Source organism: Rutidosis leptorrhynchoides, chromosome 2 (genome assembly GCF_046630445.1).
Source record: "Rutidosis leptorrhynchoides isolate AG116_Rl617_1_P2 chromosome 2, CSIRO_AGI_Rlap_v1, whole genome shotgun sequence".
Classification (NCBI taxonomy): Eukaryota; Viridiplantae; Streptophyta; class Magnoliopsida; order Asterales; family Asteraceae; genus Rutidosis; species Rutidosis leptorrhynchoides.
Genome location: NC_092334.1, coordinates 662,796,135 through 662,823,258, shown reverse-complemented (window position 1 = coordinate 662,823,258; position 27,124 = coordinate 662,796,135). Strand labels below are relative to the sequence as shown.

The 27,124-nt window shown below is 32.3% G+C and overlaps 1 protein-coding gene across 1 annotated transcript; it reads left to right on the top strand.

Annotated features, from left to right (window-relative positions):
- Positions 1 to 5,754: 5,754 nt before the first annotated feature.
- On the top strand, positions 5,755 to 9,353 carry LOC139890221 (protein FAR1-RELATED SEQUENCE 11-like). Its single transcript, XM_071873117.1, has 5 exons — positions 5,755 to 6,714; positions 6,937 to 7,377; positions 7,478 to 7,677; positions 7,866 to 8,037; positions 9,306 to 9,353. Exons 1-5 carry the CDS (start codon positions 5,755 to 5,757, stop codon positions 9,351 to 9,353), a joined length of 1,821 nt encoding a protein of 606 aa, XP_071729218.1.
- Positions 9,354 to 27,124: the final 17,771 nt, after the last annotated feature.

The following is a 27,124-nucleotide window of genomic DNA, read 5'->3' as shown; positions in this document are numbered from 1 at the left end:
GATGTGATCAAGTGTTGTTCAAATCTTATTAATCATCGAAAAAGTTTTTTAAAAAATCGTTTTAAGTAATTATTCACCCCCCTCTAGTTACTTACATGCCCTAATTGTTATCTATTGCCTATCATAATACTCTATACCTTTCCACTTCGTAGTTTCAGGTATATATGGAAATGATATTATTAGTGAAAAAAAATTGATTAGTATATGTACAATACAACGTTTCTGCCCACATCAAGTTCTCTCTCTTCTTTTCAACTTCAATAGTTTCGTACATCTGATTTACTTTTATAGCCATGAAAAGTTGCCTCTTTGACTCTATTCTTTCTTCCCTTTTTGATCTTTCTTTCTCTCCATCTTCTCTTCTCATATTTCGACGTCCTTGTAAAGCTATTTGGACGGTTGTGATTCTTCCATAGTCAGTTGCAGACGATGAAAGGGGTGGGCCTCCCATTGTTCTCTGCAGCTGTGCGTAGGATTGGGAGCATGGTTTGGTCGTGTTGCTTCACAAATCATCGATTCTCTCATTTTCCCGTCCTTTTTCACTTTGTTGGCAAATGTTCACTGGATTTTTCCTTTTCGTTTTGGACTTTATTTCGAGCATTGGTGGTTTGTGTGGTGTTGGATGTATTTATCTATTGAATTTGTTGTTGCGTGATGACAATTCATCCGACGACTTCATGGTCGTCGGATTTGGTTTGTTCACTTTAATGGTGTCATGTCAGTGTACTCTTCACTCATTTCTTCTCCAACATTCTCTTTTAAACCTATTGTCGTCGCTTCCCCGGTAGTGGCTAACTCTAACAACTTTATCTCTTGGTGTCGCTGCCTTCCTCCTCCTTCCTTCTTAACGGTACACTCTTATTAAACTTTTTCACAGTGATTTGTTAGGATTTGTTGATGGTTAGATGGTCGCTTTAAGGATGGCTTGACATCCACATTTTTGTTTTCTCTCTTGGTGTCAGATCTCACTTATCCGGTCGAGATTCCACCATTAATCCACTTTCCGATTTTGGCATATATGTGTTAGAAGTTTGGTGTTTGTTAGGTGTATTTGGGTGATTCATTTGTCGAGTCTTGGTTGTGGTTTACGGTGGTGATAGTCAACTTGAAATCATTAGTTTTTGTGCTTGTTCTCGGGCCCTCATCTACGTTGAGATGTACAGTTTGGTTGTGTTTGCGGTTAGGGTTTTAAATTGGTATGGTTCAAATGCTAAGTTTGCTCAATAGTTGTAAGATTGATTCGATGTAGTATTGTTACTTCGTAGGTTTGGTTGCCGTTTATTGGTACAATAATTCAATGCTGATGGTTTACAATAGGGCAATCATAAATCCTCCACAATTTTGATAAATCCACCACAAGTATTCACTAAGAAGTTGTACAATACAACTTGTTAAATCATACATGTGGTGGATTTGTCATAATTGTGGTGGATTTATAACCACTCTCTACAATAGGGTCGCTCAATTGCAGTCTCGGAGATCGTTAGATCATTAAATAAGACGGTCTCGAACTATTATATTTCAACTACATCTCACGATCTGTTATAATTTAATTTCCTATTTTTCGTCGAAAAAATAGATGGAAGAAATGATACTTCTTTCTACCGATTAATCCTAACAATTACTAGGATTATGACGAGCATCATCTACTAATTGTTTCTTCATGATTATTTATTCTTTCTAAGGGGTGTTTGGATTTACGTTTTGAAACTTAATTATGCGTTTTAGATAACTATAACTAAATAATCAGCTATAGCAAAACATGTTATCCATTAATGGTGTTTGACTTGATTAAGCAGTTTGATAACATATAATAAAATAATCAAATTTATAAGTGTTTGGTAAATCAAATTATATGATATTTAAAGAGTAATTAGTGGAAATATAGGCAGCAAAAGAAAAGTTGAATATCACGTTTGCTTTTTCATATTCAAGTCTTGAGTCTCTCAAAGTAATTAATTGTATATGCATTATCCATAATCTATATATTTGTATTATACGTATTTATGTATATATGTATTTCAGGTGGTAAGGGATATATTCTATGAAAGTAAATTCTCATTGGGGATGACATCATGTCGGGTTTGGGTAATCCCAAACCCGAACCCAATTAAAAAACTCGTCTTAAACTCGGACACGGACGTGCCAGGTCCCCATTTAGTTATTAACTAGCACGTAAACGAGTTTTCCCACGGGTATCCGGGTCTCCATTTACTTACGAACTATCGGGTAAACGGGTTTTTCACGGGCAGTCGAGTATTTTTTTGGGTATACGAGCCATATAATAGGGTATACAAGCCGAGTAATCGAGTTTAGGGGCCGGATTATCGGGTTTAGGGGCTGGGTATATGGATTCAGTTCTTTTTTCGGGTATATGGGCCGGTTAATCGGGTTTGTGTCTAAAATCACCCCCGGACCCGAACCTGTAAAAAAAAAAAAACCATCTCCACACCTGGCCTTAAAGCCATTTACCCAGCCCAAACCTGATCTAATATATCGAGTTTCGAATTTTTCCATCGGGTACAATTTTTTTTCCAACCCTAATTCTCATCCATTTCGTATTTACTAATTATCCATATACATATTCACTACATGTTCTCATCCTTTAATTTGTCCACTTTTGTTCATTTGTTTTTTATTTCTTCATATTTGCATTTCTTCTTGTTTGTTGTTTTTGGTTGTTGTATTTGACTTGATGTGGGTTAAGTTCTCATGTACATGTATTTTGTTGTGTGTTTTTAGTTTAGTTTATTTGACGGTCTCAGCTCTTAGGTTCGTTTGATTTGAGCCCGAGTTTCGACTCTCTTTATTTGTAGGTTTGTGTGACCTTTTATTGATTGATAATTGTCTCTTGTTATATGAGTTTGTTTTTCGAAAAAATCCATAATAATGTTCATATTCATTCTTAGACCATGTGTTACGTGTATACACCCACAACATGGGTTGATGATGTGACAAAAAACCACACCCCATTTTGGTGCTACAGAGCGTGAGTTTGGAGCATGATTAAAACGTAAATGAGTTTTCAACGTAAGAAGTAATGAGCATGGGTGATTTTTAATTGATTGTTTTTTAACTAAGTTTAATACACTTTAACTTGCACAAATTACACCACCGTAACTTCGTAAAGAAAAAAAATCACCACACCCGCACACGACATCACCACACCACACCACACAATCTATTTTAAATATACTATAAGAGGGGCTTCTCGGTCGTTCTCATGTTTTTTTTTTCGTTTAAAAGCCCCCATTCACACTACAAATTTTCAGTTTACCCCCCTCAATTATCTTAAACTCTTAAATTATGCAGGGGTTAAAAGCGTAACTTCAGTTTTTAATTTAAAAAAAAAAAAACCCTTAAACTTGAATGGGCCCTACCGTACTACTCATTACAAATTAATTTTTACCGCTACTACCATTAAACTTAAAATAATTTTACGAACAAAACGAGACTAACTACGTCCGAAACGGATACCATTTTAAAAACGCTAACTACACCGACATCGAAACGAGTTTTAACACATGGGTTGTTTCTCTCTCTCTGTACATACACAACGCTACGTAAAATATGAACATGTAGGCTGAAAGTCCCAGCTGCATCGCGCGAGCTGCCGGACTAGTTTTTATTATGTCACAACCATGCTTTACAGTCATACACATACACCATAACTGATGTCTTATTATCAATCGGTGGATCCGTCCCCAAGCACAACATTCATTCCAATATAACCGTTTTGTTTTATCAGTCGGATTTCACGGCCGTCACCGACGGCAACTCCGACGACGTACGGCCTCGCCATCGTTAATCATCAATTTCCTATACTTCTTGCTGTAGTAATTGCGTTAGCAGGGCCGAACCTGGGGTGGGGCTGGAGGTGCAACCGCACCTGGGCATCATGAAAGAGAGGGCATCATGTGTTCAATGGTTGTTCTTGAGTTTTTACAGATTTGAGATATGTAAGTGTGTAAAAATCGAGTTTTGAACAATTTAATTATGTTATATGACACTTATATATATAGTATGTTTAGATGGTTAATTTTTGTTTCTTGACGCAAACTTAAAAGCTTCATTTAGGTTTTATGGGGTTAGGATGTTGCAGAGAATTTTGGGGAAGGTGACTCCCTGACATGATCAATTAATTTTTTTGCTACTTACCCCTTTACTATTATACTAACTTACATATTAACCCGTCTCTTTAGATTTTATTATTTAAAACTTTTTTATTAATACTCCATTATTGTAATTATATTCGAGTAGGACTGTATGTGAGTATATTAAAGAATTAAAGAACACTTTTGTACTTGTAATACAAAATAAAATATGACAATATAATGTACTTGTATGTTATTTAGTTTGTGTCAATTTATATCTAGACTAAAAGATATAGTTTAAATTAATAAATTAATAAAAAAATATTTTAATATTAATATATAAGCATATTTGAAATTTAATTGAATGAATATATTAATATTACCGTGATATTTTTACAAATTAGAATAAGTGAAATATTTATTTGAATTCTTAATTTTGTTTGAGAATCATACAATCACATATGATTGGATCTTACAATCATATGTGATTGTCATGACAATCACATGTGATGGATCCGCCAAATCACATTTGATTTTAATTCTAGCCATTGATTATTTTAATCCAAAGGCTGAGTTTTAGCTCTTGGTTTTCAAACAAAATTAAAGATTTAAATAAATATTTCCCAATAGAACATATGTAGCATGTATTAATAAACCTTGCAAGTTGACTTGAAGTAAAGTTATATTTTTTTAGTGTATATTCTTCTATAAATGTATGTATTATAACAAATATTCAGTTAAATAAAACATAAAATTTAACACAAGGTTATAACCATTTCTTTATACTTATATTTATATACGTAGTATAATAGTACTATTTGCTTACAAAAATTAAAGGGGCATATTCTTATATTTACGCACCGGGCATCAAAAATGACAGGACCGGCCCTGTGCGTTAGTTTAACTCCCTGCATTCGCTTTCCAATTTTCATTCAATTCGAAAGTATGTATCTATAGAATTTCTCTGTATCAAACCCTAACTATTAGATTCATTTGATGTTTGCATTTAAATGATCGGTTTCACTTTAGAGCTTAATTGCTTTACTTGTTATAACGCACAATAGGTGTTTGATGAATTGCGCTAGTGAATTTTATCCGGACCTAAATTAAATAGGGAAATGCTATAAAATGCCCCCATGGCATTGGATAAATTGTCATTAATGGCTAAATATTTCTTTTCAAATAACTTCTCCTTATTAATTATGCTCTAATCTTTTTCACTTTTTCTATTTTGCCCTTTCCAATTTTACTTGATTCCCTTTAATTAATACATAGTCTCAATTTCAATATACAAACTAACGTCTCATATAATACTATTCTCTTGTTTCCATTTTACAGTGCATAACAAAATATATGTCAATGTCAATCCTTCAATTTAATACAAAAGTCTCAATCTCAAACCTTCTTATGAGTATCAAGTAAATATATTATATGAATATATCATTTTAATCGTACCATTATGAATGCATTAAAAAGATATATTTCATGATTTTCTAGAGTATACAAGCTAAATATATGTATCACTATACTTTACGTACTACAATAAGAAAATAGATATTAAGATTGATTGTGTAATTAATACATTTCATGTCAATGAATATTATATATTATCGTATTTTTATTACATTTCTACAAGACATTCATCTTTGTGATAAAAAAGATGCATAAGAAATGTTTTTTCGATTTAAATCAAACTCCTACGGAGACATACACTAGCAGTAATATTGATGAAAGTGAAATTACTTTTGATAAAAATGTTACAAGTATGAATGAAATTGTTTATGAACCATTTGTTGGTCAATGTTTTCTTAGCGAGGAAGAAGCTTTTGTATTTTATCAAAAGTTTGCAAAAGAAAATGGATTCTCAGTTCGAAAAGGAAGATTCGATAACAAGAATGGAGAAAAAAGACGGCGTGATTTTTTTTGTCACCGTGAAGGAAAGCCCGTGCCTAAGATTGTAGATCATTCTAAACAACAAAGAAATCGAGGTACCACTAAATGTGAATGTAAGGCTCATATGCGAATAAAATTGAGAAAAATAAATGAAATTTGTCCTAAAGAGTGGCAAGTCACTAGCTTTATTTTAGAGCATCATCATGATTTGTTATCTACCGAGGAGGTACCTTTTCTTCCATCATTTCGTAGTATAACAAACGAAGATGAGAAACGCATAATCATGCTTAGAGAAGGTGGTTTGTCAGTTAAGCAAATTATGCGTGTTATGGAGCTTGAGAAAAATCTAAAACACGGACAACTCGATTTTCTTAGTAAGGATGTTCGTAATCTTTTTGGTAAAGTTTTTCAAAAAAAATCCCATAATGATGCAAGAGATCTTTTAGAATATTGTCAAAAAAGTAGAAGAGAAAATTCTAGGTTTCAATATGCATTTACCGTTGATGATGAGAATAAATTAGAAAATATATTTTGGTCTCTTGCTCATTGTTTTGACTGGTATCAATCATTTGGAGATGTGGTGGTATTTGATACGACATACAAAGTGAATTCATACGAAATGCCTTTTGGCATATTTGTGGGCATTGACAATAATGGAAGGACTATATTGTTTGGTTGTGCATTACTACGTAATGAGACAACAAAAACATTTGAATGGCTCATGAAGGTAATATTTTATGTCAACTATTCTTTTTAAAGCAAATTAATTTCATACATTACCATAGATAAAGTATAAAAATATACTATTCCAAATATAATGAGTATGTTACTGTCATAAAATAAATAAGTATATAGAATATAATGATATACAACACAACGATATTTATGTATTTTATTTAACTTGATAGATAACATTTATTATCATCTAACTAAATATTTTTCATTCTAGATATTTGTTTTGCATATGACAAAGGCGCCAAAGACTATTTTAACGGATCAAGATAAATGCATTATAGAGGCAATTTCTAAAGAGATGCCTTCAACGAAACATGCATTTTGCATTTGGCACATCACTAATAAGTTTAGTAGTTGGTTCAATTCAACCCTCAGAAGTGATTATTCAAGTTGGTGCTCGGAATTTTATAACTTATACAAGTTGGACACTATTGATGAGTGTGAGCAACAATGGCCATCCGTGATCACAAAGTACAATTTGAGGGAAAATAAACATATAATCGGATTGTACCGTGTCAAGACATTTTGGGTACCCGCTTATCTTCGAGAGTTCTTTTTTGGCGGCATGACCACAACCGGAAGATCCGAAAGTATAAATGCATTTGTAAAGAAATTTTTATCTTCCAATACTCTTCTACTTCAATTTATTAAACAAGTAAGTAGTTTTAGTAATTTTATATAAATTTAATGTGTTTTATTTACTTAAAATATAAATCCTTTTATCGTATTATAATTCTCGATGACTTGGATTTCAGGTTGATTTTGCAATAGAAGATGCTGAACAAACACAATTGCAAGATATTATGTTGGAGAAATATAGGGGATCTCAATTGAGGTCACAATCACCCCTAGAGGAGCAAGCTCATCGTTTTTTATCTCCATATGCGTTTAAGAAATTTCAAGTCCAGTTTGGATTAGCAATTCAATATTCAATTAAGCCGGAAACATGTACAAAGTTTGTTGTTAAGCATCACTTAGCAATACATAGTAAAACTGTAAAACTCATGAGGTCATTTGGGATGGTGAGGTTGCCAAGTGTAGTTGCAAAAACTTTGAGTTTGTTGGCATATTATGTCGTCACATTTTAAAGGTTTTTCTTCACAAGGATTGTTTCAACATTCCTGCTACATATTTGCTTTCTAGATGGAGTCGTAAAGGAGTTTCCAATACACAAGAAGCATCATTTGAAAATGTGTCACTTCTACATACTGATGAACATGTGATAGATTTGGTTCAGTGCCCTCCGATATCGAAAACGAAAGGACGTCCAAAAGATAACAATAGGATTAAAGGGGGGAAGGAATTGGTAAAACAAGTAAGACGTTGCAAAATATGTAAAGAAGTTGGTCATTATTTTACAACGTGTTCTAAAAGGGATCAGCTTGTTGGTGACAACGAAATTGCTTCAAGACACACCACCAAAAAGAAGAAAATTATGGTAGAAGATGAAGACTCTAATCCCATTTTTTCTTATAAATATTAAGTTTATGTCCTTATTGAGCTTTGATTGTTAAACATTATTATAAGTTTATCGTAATTTAAAATTAGCTTTTGCATAACTTGTGTGCTTAGTTTGGATTAATGTTTGGGAAACAGTATCAAATATTCATTGATTTATTGTTTGAAAATCGTATCAAATATTCATATTCATGATATAAAATAATAGAATTATTATGAGCCGTTAGTCAAGTTTGTATATTGAGATTGGGATATGTATTAACTAAAGGTAATCAAGTAAAATTGGAAAAGGTAAAATAGAAAAAGAGAAAAAGCATAATTAATAAGGAGTAGTTTTTTATTTTTTTTATTTATTTATTTTTTTTTTTGGCAAAAAACCGAATGTATTAAATTTTTTCACAAAAAGTGAAAATAAATGATACAATGTGAGTGGAGGCTTGTTAGCCCATATCACAACATTAAAGGCCTTACGAACAAAACCCATAAAAAACCCCATAAATAAAAAACAATCAGCCCAACATGTAACAACATACAATACAAATGCAAAAAGAAGATCCTTCTTAAATAGAATCCGAGCACCGATCAAATCAATAACCATGGCTGCAATTTCCAAACGTTTATTGAAAAGGAATATTCAGTCATTAATGATCATTTATCCAATGCCATGGGGGCATTTTAAATTACCTGTAAATATCAATTGAATCTATATCTATATATCTATATATTGATTAATTCGTGTCCGGGTTAGTTTTCTATACGGTTTATGGTCTTACTGAATTATGGAAAAGCCTATAAGCTCAGTTTTGGTATAAATTCACTTTCGGCGGCTTATGAGCTTTTAAGCTTCAGCTTATGGCTTATTATAGCCCACAAACTCAATTAGGTATGCTCATAAGCTGTTAAAAATGTTCTTATCGGTTTCTGTCAATTTCGCTTAGCTCATACGGGGTGTAAGAAGTTTACCTTAGGCCTTTACCCAAACAGACCTTGAATACGTGACTTCAGATTATGGGTAGTACCGTTAGTTTATGACTTTCTGTTGTGGTGATCTTTATAATGCTGTCATAAATGATTCAATATATTGTTTCTTTTTTTACTTGTTTAACCTGTGTATTGCTGTTGCAGAATTTTGTGAGTGCAACACTAGAATCTTGTGGAAGAGCCTACTCTTGAAAATTTGGATAATGAATTGTATAAGGAAATTGGTTTCGTGTGTGATTCTAGATTTGGATGGAACGCTTGTAAATACTGGTAAATTGTATTTTCTTGAATGCATTTGTTTTGCATCCTTATCTTTATTATCAGATGCATTGTCAGACCTTAAGGATTCTACTTAAAAACATATAATAATATTTCAGTTTATTGTATTACTTCCCATCACCTCTCCCTTGATCATGGAGGTATTTACTGATCATATTAGTAAAATGTACGTATGTAAACCTTGTGTTGTAGCTCGTGTGGCAGTGGCCTACCTCTCTTAGCGAGAGGTCAGGAGTTCGAATCCCGTTGGCTGCAACATTGCACACAAGGTTGCCCCGTTACCCTTGAATTCCACCCAAGGGTGCCTTACGCAAATCGCGTTGCGGGGGCAGTGGGGAGGGGGGGGGGGTGGTTTTAGCGCCCATGCCCTTCGGATTGGGCCGGGTTTCCTCCTGGGCAGCAGTTGGGGGCACGTTATGCAACTGCGGAAGATGAACGCGTGGGTGGTTAAGTCCCCTGGGTGATCTCGTACTGGCTGCTAAAAAAAATGTACATGTGTACACTATAGTATTAGTTTTCTTTTATATATGGACTCTACTTTTTTTTTTTTTTTTTAATGCCAAGTTTCTTAAATAGTAACATATTAAAAAAAATATTGTGCGCTCGTTATGAACTTCAATGTTGTTATATAAAATCTGCCAACTATGACAAATGGCATCGTTATGAACTTCAATGTTGTTATATAAAATCTGCCAACTATGACAGATGGCATCGTGAGTTGCCTCTTTGACTCTATCATTTCTTCCCTTTTTGATCTTTCTTTCTCTCCATCTTCTCTTCTCATATTTCGACGTCGTTGTAAAGCTATTTGGCCAGTTGTGATTCTTCCATAGTCGGTTGCAGACGATGAAAGGGGTGGGCCTCCCATTGTTCTCTGCAGCTGTGCGTAGGGTTGGGAGCACAGTTTAGTCGTGTTGCTTCACAAATCATCGATTCTCTCATTTCCCGTCCTTTTTCACTTTGTTGGCAAATGTTCACTGGATGTTTCTTTTTCATTTTGGACTTTATTTCGAGCATTTACATCTTTGGTGGTTTGTGTGGTGTTGGATGTTTTGCTATATTGAATTTGTTGTTGCGTGATGACAATTTATCCGACGACTTCATGGTCGTCGGATTTGGTTTGTTCACTTTAATGGTGTCATGTCAGTGTACTCTTCACTCATTTATTATCCAACATTCTATTTTAAACCTACTGTCGTCGCTTCCCCGCTAGTGGCTAACTCTAGCAACTTTATCTCTTGGTGTCGCTGCCTTCCTCCTTAAAGGTACACTCTTATCAAACTTTTTCACAGTGATTTGTTAGGATTTGTTGATGGTTAGATGGTGGCGTTAAGGATGGCTTGGCATCCACATTTTTGTTTTCTCTCTCGGTGACAGATCTCACTTTTTCGGTCGAGATTCCACCATCTATCCACTTTTCGATTTTTACATATCTGTGTTAGAAGTTTGGTGTTTGTTAGGTGTATTTGGGTGATTCCTTTGTCGACTCCATTGATTTTTGCGCTTGTTCTCGGGCCCTCGTCTACGTTGAGATGTACAGTGTGGTAGTGTTTGCGATTAGGGTTTTAGATGGTATGGTTCAGATGCTAGGTTCGCTCAATAGTTGTAAGATTGAGTCGATGTGGTATTGTTACTTCGTAGGTTTGGTTGCCGTTTGTTGGTAAAATAATTCAATGGTGATGGTTTACAATAGGGTAATGATAAATCCTCCACAATTTTGATAAATCCACCACAAGTATTCATTAAGAAGTTGTACAATACAACTTGTTAAATCATACATGTGGTGGATTTATCATAATTGTGGTGGATTTATCACAACTCTTTACAATAGGGTCGCTCAATTGCAGTCACGGAGATCGTTAGATCTTTAAATAAGACGGTCTCGAACTATTATATTTCAACTACATCTCCCGATATGTTATAATTTAATTTCCCTATTTTTCGTCGGAAAAAATAGATGGAAGAAATGATAATTCTTTCTACCGATTAATTCTAACAATTACTAGGATTATGACGAGCATCATCTACTAATTGTTTCTTCATGATTATTTATTCTTTCTAAGGGGTGTTTTGTAATAAACCGACTTTTTCAGTTAAAAACTTAACAACCATTTATTAAATTTAATGATTTTTCCAAGCTAATTTTTTTTTTATATATTTAAGAACAGACTACTTTTGATATGTGTTAATTTATCACTAGAAATTTTTGAAGATTAGTAATAATAAAGTTAAAAATTGAAACTACTAACTTATAAAAGATATATAAATACTTTATATATATATATATATATATATATATATATATATATATATATATATATATATATATATATAATAAACTGATAAATAAAAATATATAATAAATGATTAAATTGAATTTCAACATCACTAGATTCATATCTATTTCTAGTTACAATTTAGATCCAGGTTGTAAGAAATTTTTATACTACTTTTTAATATTCTTCTTAAAACACTACGGTTAGTGAAACCAGAAAAAATGTCTTTTCAGACAACGAAACGTATGAATACTTATTTTAAATAATAATTTATATAATAATTAAGTTTTAAAAATCATTTTAATTAATTAGGATATTCTTAAATTAAACTTGAGAAAAATTAGTTTAAACATTCATGTTTCAATAAAGGACAAATATTTATTTAATGTAAAATATAATAAATAAGTATTTTATGAAACATACAAACTAGGTATGACGTCAAGAGTTTAAAAGATTTCAAACAATATAGATATATATAATTTTTATAAATATAAAATTAACCAATTCTTGAATCATATTAAGATAAAATACATTGGATTTTAGCTAGCGGATAAAAATTTAATTATAATCCGTGACTATATAGTATAACCCGTGACTACCTAATTAAAACCCGTGACTTACCTAATCTAATTATATACCCGATCCAAATTCATTTCATCAGACACACATGTACACACATTCTTCCTCCTTTAGAACACCCATTACTATTCATCATCATCATCATCAATCTTTCATCCTCAAGAACACCTTCAAGAAATCGATTGATCATAAAATTGTTTACATATTCGCATTCCTCTCGAAGAGCTCTACACATCTATACCAACAATTTCTTGATTAGAGTAAGTTTCAAAAACTCTAAATTTTGGGTTTTCATGTTTTTGTTACATATTAGGGTGGATATAGTGTCTAGTGCTCAAGTCCATGTTTGTATGCTTGATTTTAGTCGATAATATGATCGTTTGTTGAATTATTGTTAAATCCCGTTTTTATATTGTATGATACTGATATGAATATGTTATAATCAGTATATAAAAGTTATATAATTGAATAGCTCTTGAAAAATAGTTAATTTTTCATATAGATATTGCATGAATTCGATTTCTAGATCAAAAGTTATGATTAATTGAATTCGGTTTGAAAATTCGTTTTTGAAATTGAGATTCTGGAAAATTTGAGTTTACAATCTGTTCTTGACATGATGATATTTGAATAGAGCTTAAAAAATTATTAAGTTTTCATTTAGATATCGCGCGGATTCGATTTGTGAGTCAAAAGTTAGGATTAGAATAAGGTACCTTTCGGGTAGGCTGAAAAAGTACGTTTTTGACATGGTTAACGAGGTGTAATTAAAAACCTAGGTTGATAGGATTGTAGATGTCGAAAAGCTATTGAATTTAGACTCAAGAATCGGGTCATTTCGATTTTTCTTGAACCCTATACGCTCGTTCAAAGTTTGGTACATTTTAATAAAAATGCTGTTTGAATTCTGAAAACTGCACGAACCACTGTTAATATTTTCTGTAACTGGGTCTGATCTGGGTCGTACCAAGTTATGGGAATTATTTTGTAGATTCTTCACTTAAAAAAGCCGCATCTCCAATTGGCGGTGACTGATTTGAAGTTGCGGTGATTTTTCTAGAAATCACAGAAGTTGTTGCTGTAAACTGCGTTTTAAACTTGTGTTTTTGCAGGTATTTCGTGTTTTAAAAATAATGACCAATATTAGATACTTGAGACTTTTTGTTATAAACTTAATACACTTATATTAACTATTTCATATAGTGTGGTGTGTTCTAAAGTGGTAATTTTGTATAAGTATAAACTATGTAATTTAAACCGCCCGTTTGGACACTTGACCCGTTTGAGCCTAAAAATGTCAAAATGGGAAACGGTCAACTTGGACACGTCTGATATATCAATTTAAGTAAGTTTGAAGATTGTAATGTTTTAAAAATGAGTTTTGGCATGTTTTGGTCAAAATGGGTATTTATGACCCATTTGGGTCATACGTGTCTACTTTGACCAATATGCGAAATTTTGAGGATCAAAGGTATGTAACACGTCTAAAATATCATTTTTAAACTTATGACATGATTTTTACATGCTCAAGTATTATAGTTTGGAATTTGAGTTGTCAATGGAATTTTTTTTATTATTTTAGTGAAAGTGTCAAAATGACTCTCGTGCTCACTTTGTAGGCTCGTAAATTGTAAATGATTAAGTTATGGTGAAAGCTATTAATTGGGTCAGAAATTAGATATGAGATGCTTCAAAATGATATAAGATATGTATGATTTTTGTCGAGTCAAAACTAGTTTAAAACGAGCATGAAAACAAGATGTTGGGGCTGACTTTTAGTCTTGGTTAAGTGTCAAAAATGACTCCTGGGCCTACTTTGTGGACTTGTAATTTGAAATCAGTTAAGTTTGGATAAAAACTATTATTTGGTATTGAAAGTATTTACGACAAGCTTTAAAACGATATATTATATGTATGATTTTGTTGAGGCTAAACAAGTTTAAAACAAGCATGAAAATGGTTAATTGTTGCTGATTTTGAACACAGCATTTTATCAGCAGTACATTTTATCAGCAGTTTATGTTTCGGGAGGCTGTTTTCGCGATGCCATAACTTTAAAACCGTAACTCCATTTTTGTCAAATAAACTGTCTATAGAAAGGTGGGATGACATACTTTCCAATGGTCATGACCTAAGGTATTATATCAAATTTGGTGGGACCCGGAATCAGCTGCAAAATACTAAAAAATACATATATGTAAATAATATAAATTTTTCTAAGTAAAAATGAATAACTTAAGTTTGACCTATGTTTGACTAATTGACCTACTTGTGTAATTTTATGCGGTTGTTGACTTGTGTTAATCATGTTGACTGTGTTTGACTTGCGTTTGACTTACATTTGACTTACTTTGACTTGCGTTGACTTTTGCTAAATTTTGCTAAATTTATGAGTCGGACTTGAGCAATAGGACTATACGAACCCTATGACCTGACCTAGCTTGTTAGACATTTATTAACCAACATATATTCTTTAGGATGAGGTCTACGGTTACTTGCATTCCGAGTATTGGTTACATCTACGTGAATTGTTTATTGGGCTACATAGGTGAGTTTCATTTACTCCCTTTTTAATTGCTTTTGCAATATATATTTTTGGGCTGAGAATACATGCGCTGCTTTTATAAATGCTTACAAAATAGACACAAGTACTTAAAAATATATTCTACGTTGAGTTGTACCACTGGCATATTTCCCTGTAGCTTGGTAACTACTATTTACATGAGGTATTGTAAACGCGAATCCTGTTGATAGATCTATCGGGCCTGACAACCCCAACCGGACTGGACGACCAGTATTCAACGGTTGCACAGTACTTCGTTTTGGTGACTACACTTGGTACGGTGTAGTAAGATTTCATAATAAAGGGAATATGCGACGTTGATTAAATGTTAAGTATGGTTACCAAGTGCTCAACCACTTAGAATGCTTTACATACACTTGGGAGTGTATTATGTTTATGATTATGAAATCTTGTGGTCTATTGAAACTATTGATAACTGTTGTTATGATAAACCTATGAACTCACCAACCTTTTGGTTGACACTTTTAGCATGTTTATTCTCAGGTTTTTCAAAAGTGCTTCCGCTGTCTGCTTGCTATTTGCTCAAGGTGCTGCATGGAGTCTTTTATGCCATATTTTCAAAAAGACATTGCATTCAAATATTATTGTTATAATTTGTTATTAAATAAATTGATGATTTAGTCATTTTGTATAAGTTGTCATATATATTTGGGATATGTCTATATTTTGGTAAACTTTCTATGTATAGAAAGTATGTTTTAAAAAAAAAAAAAAAAAATGAATGCAATGTTTTATCAAAACGTATCATATAGAGGTCGAAACCTCGCTGTGGGTCCGTAGATAACGTACCGCGTCAATAGCGATTTTGACGGGTCGTTAGAGATGGTATCAGAGCGTTGGTTCTAGGGAATTAGGTGCATTAATGTGTCTAACCTGGACCGTTAGGATACATTAGTGATCTAGTCTAGAACCGTGTCGTTATACTTATATGTGATTATGTGCATATTCTGACATTAATATAATATTATTATTACTATCGGTGAGAAAGTATTTCTCCTTTTGATTACAAGCCTTCTCATGTGTAATGACCCGGAATTTTCTGACCAAATTATACTTATGAGCTTAATATTTACATAAATTAAACCGTACCAACATGATAAGCAATCCAAATTGTTGAGACTTGTGTTTTTGAAAAGAGTTTTACACAACGTTTGACCATCCAATATGACCGATGATATCACAAACTATATAACATACGATAATTATACGTTTGTGTATATATATGTATTTATATATATTTATCATGATCTAAGGATGGTTTAACATCTCATTGTGTACTAATGACAATGAGTTATAAGTATATTTTGAAACTACTAACTTAAGTTTTCAAAATGATAACTATACGTAACATTCTTTGATATATATACTTATAATCTATAATGCTTATACATGTATCGTATATATAATGTATTTAATTACTTTTTAAGGACTTAAATACATAAAACAATATAAGTATATTCACAAAAGATAGCTATATTTGAATTCTCGTTCCGTTTCCTCAAGATTTCTATACGTATATCTAGGGTATATGTACCCGTATCATACCCAGCTTCTATACATATTTACTATTGGTATATACACATCAAATCAACATCCTAATCAACATTATTACTGCCCTAGATATGAGGTAACTAGAATTTGTCAAGTAGTATGAATTATTAGTAAGAAAACAAAATTAGGAATCCTTTTCTTTCTTTATAAACTAAAAACATTTTTATAAATGAACACCATTTCTTCACTCCATTTTCTCATACCTACACCCTCATTCCTCTCTCAAAATACTCCTAACTTCATACTTGATCATCTCCAAGCATTTTCCCCATCATTTAGCTTCAATTACAAGCCTTAAACACCATAAGAAAACTCTTTCAAGAACATATTAAAATAACCACCCATTTGAAGAAGTTTACTTCCAACCTTTTGATCTAACTACACCACTATTTGATTCCAAGATTATTTATTATCTTTTGCAGTAACTTTGTCCAAGTAACTTGAGGTAGTAACCTTGTTCATAATCTTATTCAATTCATATTCATATAGCTATCTTATTTTGTGGTATAAAATTTTAACAACAAGAACATAGTTTGAATGATTTCAAACTTGTTCGCAAACTAAATAGATCCTTCTAACTTGACTTTTAAAACACTTTAAGACCTGTAATATATCATAATTATATGCTAACCTAACAAGATATAACTTGGTTTTACAAAGAACATCTTAAAAAATGAATCTACGTCATCGGAGTGCAACCGGGGGCTGTTTTGGGTTGGATAATTAAAAACCGTCTTGAACTTTGAATTGGAAGTTCATGTTCTGAAAAAATGATATTTTTTATAAATATGTTAACACATAAAAATTTCATGGTTTAACTCAAAGTGTAAGTATTTTTAGAAAAATGATCATTAAATGTTGTTTTTATGATGGAAAATGATCACTTTCATAACTTTCACCAAAGTTTGACCTATAACCTATGATTTTGAATACAAACTAAGGTATTTTCAGTTCATATTCTTAAAATTTGACTCGATCCAAGGAAGTGGCAAGTTGAACCAACAAAAACGGAGTTGTAATGAAGAAACTACGACTAAAACAAGATTGGGTATCCGAAGCTAGTTTAGCTACGAAAATATTTGGAGAAAAAGTAAATTAATCATATCTTTTCTAATTAATATGTGATGACCCAGAAATTTTGACTAAATTTAAACTTAATCTTTGTATGATTAACATTTCCGACACGATAAGCAAAGTCTGTAAAACTGAATCTCAAAATTTTTGAATTACTTTTATATATTTAAATACCCTTCGGTTGTTTTCGACGATTCGCGAACAATTATATGTAAATAGATACATATATACTATAACATGAAAAGGTAACAATGTATTAATTGTTTGATACCGTACATTAAACTTATTGGTTTAAATATCTATTTGAATGTATATGATAAGTTGAAATATTTATTATTAAAATTTATTTACAAATAACTTCCAATGTGTATTTAAAAACTGATTTATGTATATTAAAAAGATATATATACATATATATAATAAACGATAGTAACATTCGTTTATTGATTCAATTGATATTTAGATAAGTTAACTAAAGCGTTTAAGATGAACCAGTTAAACACTAATTTGCTACAGTGTTTTCAAATTGCCACATTACTCAAAATGCTACAGTGTTTTCGAAAATCACTATTTGCTACAGTGAAATTGACTTTGCTACAGTGAATTGCTACAGTAAAAATTGTCTTTGCTACAGTAACTTTGCTACAGTGGTATATTTTATGGATGATTTAAGACTATATTTTGACAAAGGTACGATTCACGAAACGTAAAGTACAAGTTTTCTCAGCGTACGAAAGGGCGTTCAAAAAAATCGGAACCGGGACATAAGTCGAGTGACAACGTACGACTTATCGGAACAAAAATTACAAGTCAACTATGCACGTGAATTTAATATAATATATAATTAATTAATTTAAATTATATATATTATATTTATATTTATTTTATATTATGTCGACAAGCTAGGAGCCAAAACAATGTGAGCTGTCCCTGGTCCTCATGCGAGTCGCATGGCCAGAAGGCCATTTCCATGCGAGTCGCATGACTCCAGATTCCAGGCCAGGTACTATAAATTCAGGTGTTTTGCTCGAATGAAAAATCAAACACACATACACAAATATATATTACTCCGTATAATATTTATTATTATTATTATTATTATTATTATTATTATTATTATTATTATTATTATTATTATTAAGATTATTATTAATCTTATTAATCTTATTATTAGTATTATTATTTTTGCGATACAAAAATAATAATGTACATAAAATATTACGACGGAGTACTGTCCAAGTAATTTTCAAAACGAGTTTCCGAGCGAGCTAGAGCTAAGGAAAATATGGGTTATTGCTAAGGAGGTTATGGGTAATGTTCGGGGGTATTTTTGTGAATTAAACCTCGTGTTTATTATCTCCGATGCGTCTACATGCTTTCCTACAATATTGTATATCAATATTAAACAGTGAGTTTCATTGATCCCTTTTTATACATATTTTTGGGCTGAGAATACATGCGCTGTTTTATGAAATGAACACAAAAACTAAAACTGATTTGTGTGAGTTTATAGTATCCCTTTTTAAATACTTTAAATATTTTTGGACTGAGAATACATGCAACTGCTTTATTAACCGATATACAATATTTATATGCGTGAGTTTCATTTGCTCCCTTTTTAATTGCTTTTGCAATCTACATTTTTGGGCTGAGAATACATGCAAATGCTTTATTAACCGATATACAATATTTATATGCGTGAGTTCATTTGATCCCTTTTTACATATATTTTTGGGCTGAGAATACATGCAAATGCTTTATTAACCGATATACAATATTTATATGCGTGAGTTTCATATGATCCCTTTTACTCAATATATTTTTGGGCTGAGAATACATGCACTTTATTTTAAACACAATGGATACAAGTACATACTAAATTCTACACTGAGTTTGAACCGAAAATTCCTTAGCTTTGGTAACTAGTAACTGCCAGTTATAAGAACTGGTGGGCGCGAGTAGTAGTATATGGATCCATAGGGCTTGATATCCCCGTCCGAGCTAGAGCACTAGCCTTTTAACGGACGTATGCTATTTGAGAAGCGTACACGTTGGTTTGCGTGTATTATTAAGATGATTATACAAAGGGTACAAATTATATATACGTTAAAGTTTAGTTACCAGGGTGCTCAATTTCGTAGAATATTTTGATAAACGTTTCTGGATGAAACAACTGAAATCTTGTGATCCACTTTTATATAATCTTTTGATAAACGTTTCTGGATGAAACAACTGAAATCTTGTGATCCACTTTTATATAATCTATTGATAAACATTTCTGGATGAAACAACTGAAATCAATGAATGACGTGTTCGTCCATATGGATTTGGACCGATCGTTACATAATATGATATATTATATATAATTACTTATGATTTGATTTTATATATTTCAGGACCACTCGTAAACAACACGAGAAGATTAATCATAAGACCTCATGATTGTACGCAACACGTCATTTGACAACACGGTACTTTATGTACGCAACACGTCATTTGACAACATGGTACCATGGGTCGAGATTAATTCTGATCAATACGAATACGATGGGGTCTTTATTTATTTTATTTAAGCAACTAATTGTGGACCACTAACATCGGACTGCTAACTACGGACTAAGAAAATATTAAAAGTATTAAAAGTATATATATATATATATGTAACGATTACTTAAAAAGAAAATATGTTGATATATTATATATATGGTTAGGTTCGTGATATCTATCAGAGACCAAGTCGAATTAAATACCTTCAAGGCAAAAGTGAGTTTCATTTGCTCCCTTTTTAATTGCTTTTGCAGTATATATTTTTGGGCTGAGAATACATGCGCTGCTTTTATAAATGTTTACAAAATAGACATAAGTACTTAAAAATATATTCTACGTTGAGTTGTACCACTGGTATATTTCCCTGTAGCTTGGTAACTACTATTTACATGGGTATTGTAAACGCGAATCCTGTTGATAGATCTATCGGGCCTGACAACCCCAACCGGACTGGACGACCAGTATTCAACGGTTGCACAGTACTTCGTTTTGGTGACTACACTTGGTACGGTGTAGTGAGATTTCATAATAAAGGGAATATGCGACGTTGATTAAATGTTAAGTATGGTTACCAAGTGCTCAACCACTTAGAATGCTTTACATACACTTGCGAGTGTATTATGTTTATGATTATGAAATCTTGTGGTCTATTAACATATTGAAATGATTGTTATGATAAACCTATGAACTCACCAACCTTTTGGTTGACACTTTAAAGCATGTTTATTCTCAGGTACGAATTAAGTCTTCCGCTGTGCATTTGCTCAATATAAGGACATTACTTGGAGCCGATCATCGCAATGGGACCAAATGTTGATGACTTCGTCCAGGTTGGATTAGGACGGGTCCTTTCAGTTGGTATCAGAGCGGTGGTCGTAGCGAACCATGTCTTGCATTAGTGTGTCTAACTTGTAGTTGTTAGGATGCATTAATGAGTCTGGACTTCGACCGTGTCTACATGTCAAAAGTTTTGCTTATCATTTCTAGTCAAAAATCATCTGCTTATCATCCTTAGGAAATTACCTGCTTATCATTCATAAGTCTAGACACGTTTTACTGCATTTACTGCATTGATAACGTATAGACGAATTCTTATCTTAGCATATCTATTATTGCGAACTTTGACTGATATCTTTTCAAAGATTCTCCGTAATTTACGGGATTTTGGTATTATATATACATATGTAAATTATGTATTGAAGAGTACCAAATCTAACTCCTATAATCTATTCCATACCAAAAATTCATTTTCCCCATTATACAAGATGGATTCCGCATCTAGTTCGAATTCTTCAGATTCCGACAGTTATGCCGATATGGATTTCCATTCGGGCTCCGAAAGCAGCGTCACTGGAATGGATCAACCAATTTCCCATCATCTATTCTGGATGAATTGGGGATGGGTTCGTAATATACTAAATCACTGGAGACAAGAAGAAGGTGATCCATTCCATCCACCAAATTGTCCTCTTGGCGATGAACCTAAAGCACTTACCGGCGAACCTATTCGAAACACCATTTTCTCTCTCATTTCTAGAGTATCTCGTCACGATTATATACTATCCCATATTACAAATCTTGTTCATTCGCTCGCTCCAACCGACAATCATCCCGGTGTGCTAGCAGAAGTTAACGAACTTCGCGCTCGCCTGACGGCTTTGGAGAACATGGTGCGAAGATTGCAAACACCAGCAGCAGCACCAGCAGCATAATCATCACCACCATCAATAACATCAACAATACCATCATCACCACTAACAAACAACATCCGCATCACACGTCTCGACATCATAATCTGTCCCACAAACATCAACATCATACGCACCATAGATACCAAGGAGTACCAACAATAATGAACGATGAAGTATTGATCCATAACTTCATTGATATTCTGCGAAGAATATGTGGTTTCAAAAAGTTTTAGAGATTTCTTATTCTAGGTCAAACCGAAAAGCAAATGAGATTAATATCATATTAACTCATTAAATTCATGATTTCATCTGAAGAAAATATATATGTTTTCATAAAGATTGTAATTAAAAGTTCTTTTGTACAAAATATTAATGGTGAAAATTTTTTTTTTAACGGGTAGGTAATACCCGAGGAATAATTAAATTTCATCTTAATAAGTTACATTGTACATTCGTCGAAGCTGATTCAACAGTCATTTACTATCCTACTTACAACCACCGATATACGTATCCATTTACTGCAGAATAACCATTTTCATTCAATTTCATATTTGGATTTTGACTTCCCAGAATCCAACAAGTGGTATATGAAGAAAACATATGACAAAATAAAATCTGTTAGAAACAAACAAATTAACTATGAAATTTTTTGTTAAGAATCCACGCTAACTGTTCCAGCTAACTGTTCCTAGCTAACTGATTACATTTTATTTATCGCAGTTTATTTATCGCAATTTAATTATCGCACTTTTATTTATCGTCATTTAATTTCTGTAATTATTTTACGCACTTTAAATATCGGGACACGTATACAATGTTTTGACATATCATATCGACGCATCTATATATATTATTTGGAATCACCATAGACACTCTATATGCAGTAATGATCGAGTTCTCTATACAGGGTTGAGGTTGATTCTACAATAATATATATAGTTTGAGTTGTGATCGAGTCTGAGACGTATACGGGTCACGACACGTATTAATTAATTCGTATATTATATATTAAACTATATATGAATTATTGGACTGTTACTGTGGACTATCGACTGTGGACTAATGACATTGGACATTTAAAATGAATTAAAATATTGATTATAACATATGAAACTAAACATTTCTTCAAGATTGCCACTTGATTTCATCTTAAACCTCATTGTATCTCGATGATTACAACCAGAGTTCAAATCTATCATGATTCTTAAAAACACCTCAATCGAGAGGATAAACCAACCACACTTCATCTACGGAAGAAAAGATTGATGCATATAGTTATGCACCTGAAAAACCCTCGGAAACTGAGTAAACGTTTAACACGTATCTGTTCTAGTTCCTTTGACATTGTTATTACCGAAGATCGTTTTGCAATCCCTTTCCAAGGTAGCTAATTTTGTCACAGCTCCAGCAAGTCAACTCCGACTTTTCATCTGAAATAACTTTATTATAACCGCGATATATATGCGTACTCTTTATTGTTACTGGGGAACCTTTTATATTCCACAATATTACCATCAGCGATTAATCATTCTAAAAACACAATTCTCCTGAAACTACCTCGGTTTGATAACCGATGACCCAGATCAGTTAACTTTGAAAATGCTGACGAAGCAGCATGTTGTAGATGATCTTAATGGCTAAAAGTTTGATGATAAAGAAAGGAGTGTTAGGAACGATCGATAGAAAATTTAGTACCGAAAAGCGGATTATGCGAAACTATGAAGAAAGCCGTGGACAAATCACAAAGAATAAGTTTGCCTTCAAAGAATCCAAATGATTATGTGCCTGCTGAAATCGTTAGCAAACATCTTATTTCTCATCCTAAACCTTCACAGACAAATCTTCTTCATCATCCATTGATATTAGAAATTCTAAGATATTCTCGTATGTTCTATTATAAATATCCTCCATATTTCTGGCGATATTTTCACAACTATTCTTATCTGAAATCATTTATCTCTCCGTAATATCTGCAACATAAAAGAAACTGTGTTAGTTTCTAAATTCTGAAACCTTCGAGTTTAAAATATGAATGTTTTGAAGTAGTGTTGGGAACTGAAGCATGGATTAGTATAATATAATGACACTTGATCAACGTCATTATATTACAGTAAGTCATGCTGAGTTTCTAATGAAGCATGATGATTCACAGTACCGTCATCATGTGCCATTTACACGACTCTTACATTCTATCTAATCTCTAAACATATCAAGAGAATATTTTTCAGGATGACTCGGTCTTCTCCAGGATATTCTGGTAATTTAACAAATCAAAATCGTTCTATTACCATTTTCTTCTTAGAGCATTAGCTATGTTCATTCTGAATTTTATATCTACGAATTCCGGACCATTACTCGCTTGAATCGAAGTCGGGAAGAGAAAACGAAAGCATGAAGCTCCGAAAAATAATGAAGAATATAAACTTCGATAATAACCCCGAAATTACAAACCGTGTATATCGATGCAGATAGCAATATAGAGACACGGGAGAATTAGAAACACTATAAACACAAGAGTATAGTAGAAGTAAATAGATTCTTCTGGTGGTAGATGAAAAAGAAGAATGACAGATATAAAAGTTAGGAGTATATCAAGAATCAGGACTGGATGGAGCATATTGATGAATGCTTTAAAGTAAGAATTAAAGGAGAAATAATGGAAGGTGTGAGTCGTGGAAAATAAGGAAACGAAGGGGTGAATTTATAGTGAAATATCCGACAGAGCAATTGAAACAAATTATTGCATATAATCAAAGAAGATCCTGATTTCCTTAATCACCAAAGAACCAAATCTTATTACGTAAGATTCTCTTTAAATCCCGAAAATCAATCATAACTACGTCATCGGTTAAGACGAATATATTTTACTCATCTCACTCTTTGACGATAGTCTCATTTATATTCTTCGCATAATCGAATAGTTTTATCTACATTACTCAATGATGATAAAACTCCATTATCACCTTATATTTGTCATGAAAACCTTCTTATTGTTATCCATTACAACCTCTATCAAATTTCGGGGACGAAATTTCTTTAACGGGTAGGTACTGTAATGACCCGGAATTTTCTGACCAAATTATACTTATGAGCTTAATATTTACATAAATTAAACCGTACCAACATGATAAGCAATCCAAATTATTGAGACTTGTGTTTTTGAAAAGAGTTTTACACAACGTTTGACCGTCCAATATGACCGATGATATCACAAACTATATAACATACGATAATTATACGTTTGTGTATATATATGTATTTATATATATTTATCATGATCTAAGGATGGTTTAACATCTCATTGTGTACTAATGACAATGAGTTATAAGTATATTTTGAAACTACTAACTTAAGTTTTCAAAATGATAACTATACGTAACATTCTTTGATATATATACTTATAATCTATAATGCTTATACATGTATCGTATATATAATGTATTTAATTACTTTTTAAGGACTTAAATACATAAAACAATATAAGTATATTCACAAAAGATAGCTATATTTGAATTCTCGTTCCGTTTCCTCAAGATTTCTATACGTATATCTAGGGTATATGTACCCGTATCATACCCAGCTTCTATACATATTTACTATTGGCATATACACATCAAATCAACATCCTAATCAACATTATTACTGCCCTAGATATGAGGTAACTAGAATTTATCAAGTAGTATGAATTATTAGTAAGATAATAAAATTAGGAATCCTTTTCTTTCTTTATAAACTAAAAACGTTTTTATAAATGAACACCATTTCTTCACTCCATTTTCTCATACCTACACCCTCATTCCTCTCTCAAAATACTCCTAACTTCATACTTGATCATCTCCAAGCATTTTACCCATCATTTAGCTTCAATTACAAGCCTTAAACACCATAAGAAAACTCTTTCAAGAACATATCAAAATAACCACCCATTTGAAGAAGTTTACTTCCAACCTTTTGATCTAACTCCACCACTCTTTGATTCCAAGATTATTTCTTATCTTTTGCAGTAACTTTGTCCAAGTAACTTGAGGTAGTAACCTTGTTCATAATCTTATTCAATTCATATTCATATAGCTATCTTATTTTGTGGTATAAAATTTTAACAACAAGAACATAGTTTGAATGATTTCAAACTTGTTCGCAAACTAAATAGATCCTTCTAACTTGACTTTTAAAACACTTTAAGACCTGTAATATATCATAATTATATGCTAACCTAACAAGATATAACTTGGTTTTACAAAGAACATCTTAAAAAATGAATCTACGTCATCGGAGTGCAACCAGGGGCTGTTTTGGGTTGGATAATTAAAAACCGTCTTGAACTTTGAATTGGAAGTTCATGTTCTGAAAAAATGATATTTTTTATGAATATGTTAACACATAAAAATTTCATGGTTTAACTCAAAGTGTAAGTATTTTTAGAAAAATGATCATTAAATGTTGTTTTTATGATGGAAAATGATCACTTTCATAAGTTTCACCAAAGTTTGACCTATAACCTATGATTTTGAATACAAACTAAGGTATTTTCAGTTCATATTCTTAAAATTTGACTCGATCCAAGGAAGTGGCAAGTTGAACCAACAAAAACGGAGTTGTAATGAAGAAACTACGACTAAAACAAGATTGGGTATCCGAAGCTAGTTTAGCTACGAAAATATTTGGAGAAAAAGTAAATTAATCATATCTTTTCTAATTAATATGATATATTATATATAATTACTTATGATTTGATTTTATATATTTCAGGACCACTCGTAAACAACACGAGAAGATTAATCATAAGACCTCATGATTGTACGCAACACGTCATTTGACAACACGGTACTTTATGTACGCAACACGTCATTTGACAACATGGTACCATGGGTCGAGATTAATTCTGATCAATACGAATACGATGGGGTCTTTATTTATTTTATTTAAGCAACTAATTGTAGACCACTAATATCGGACTGCTAACTACGGACTAAGAAAATATTAAAAGTATTAAAAGTATATATATATATGTAACGATTACTTAAAAATAAAATATGTTGATATATTATATATATGGTTAGGTTCGTGATATCTATCAGAGACCAAGTCGAATTAAATACCTTCAAGGCAAAAGTGAGTTTCATTTGCTCCCTTTTTAATTGCTTTTGCAGTATATATTTTTGGGCTGAGAATACATGCGCTGCTTTTATAAATGTTTACAAAATAGACATAAGTACTTAAAAATATATTCTACGTTGAGTTGTACCACTGGCATATTTCCCTGTAGCTTGGTAACTACTATTTACATGGGTATTGTAAACGCGAATCCTGTTGATAGATCTATCGGGCCTGACAACCCCAACCGGACTGGACGACCAGTATTCAACGGTTGCACAGTACTTC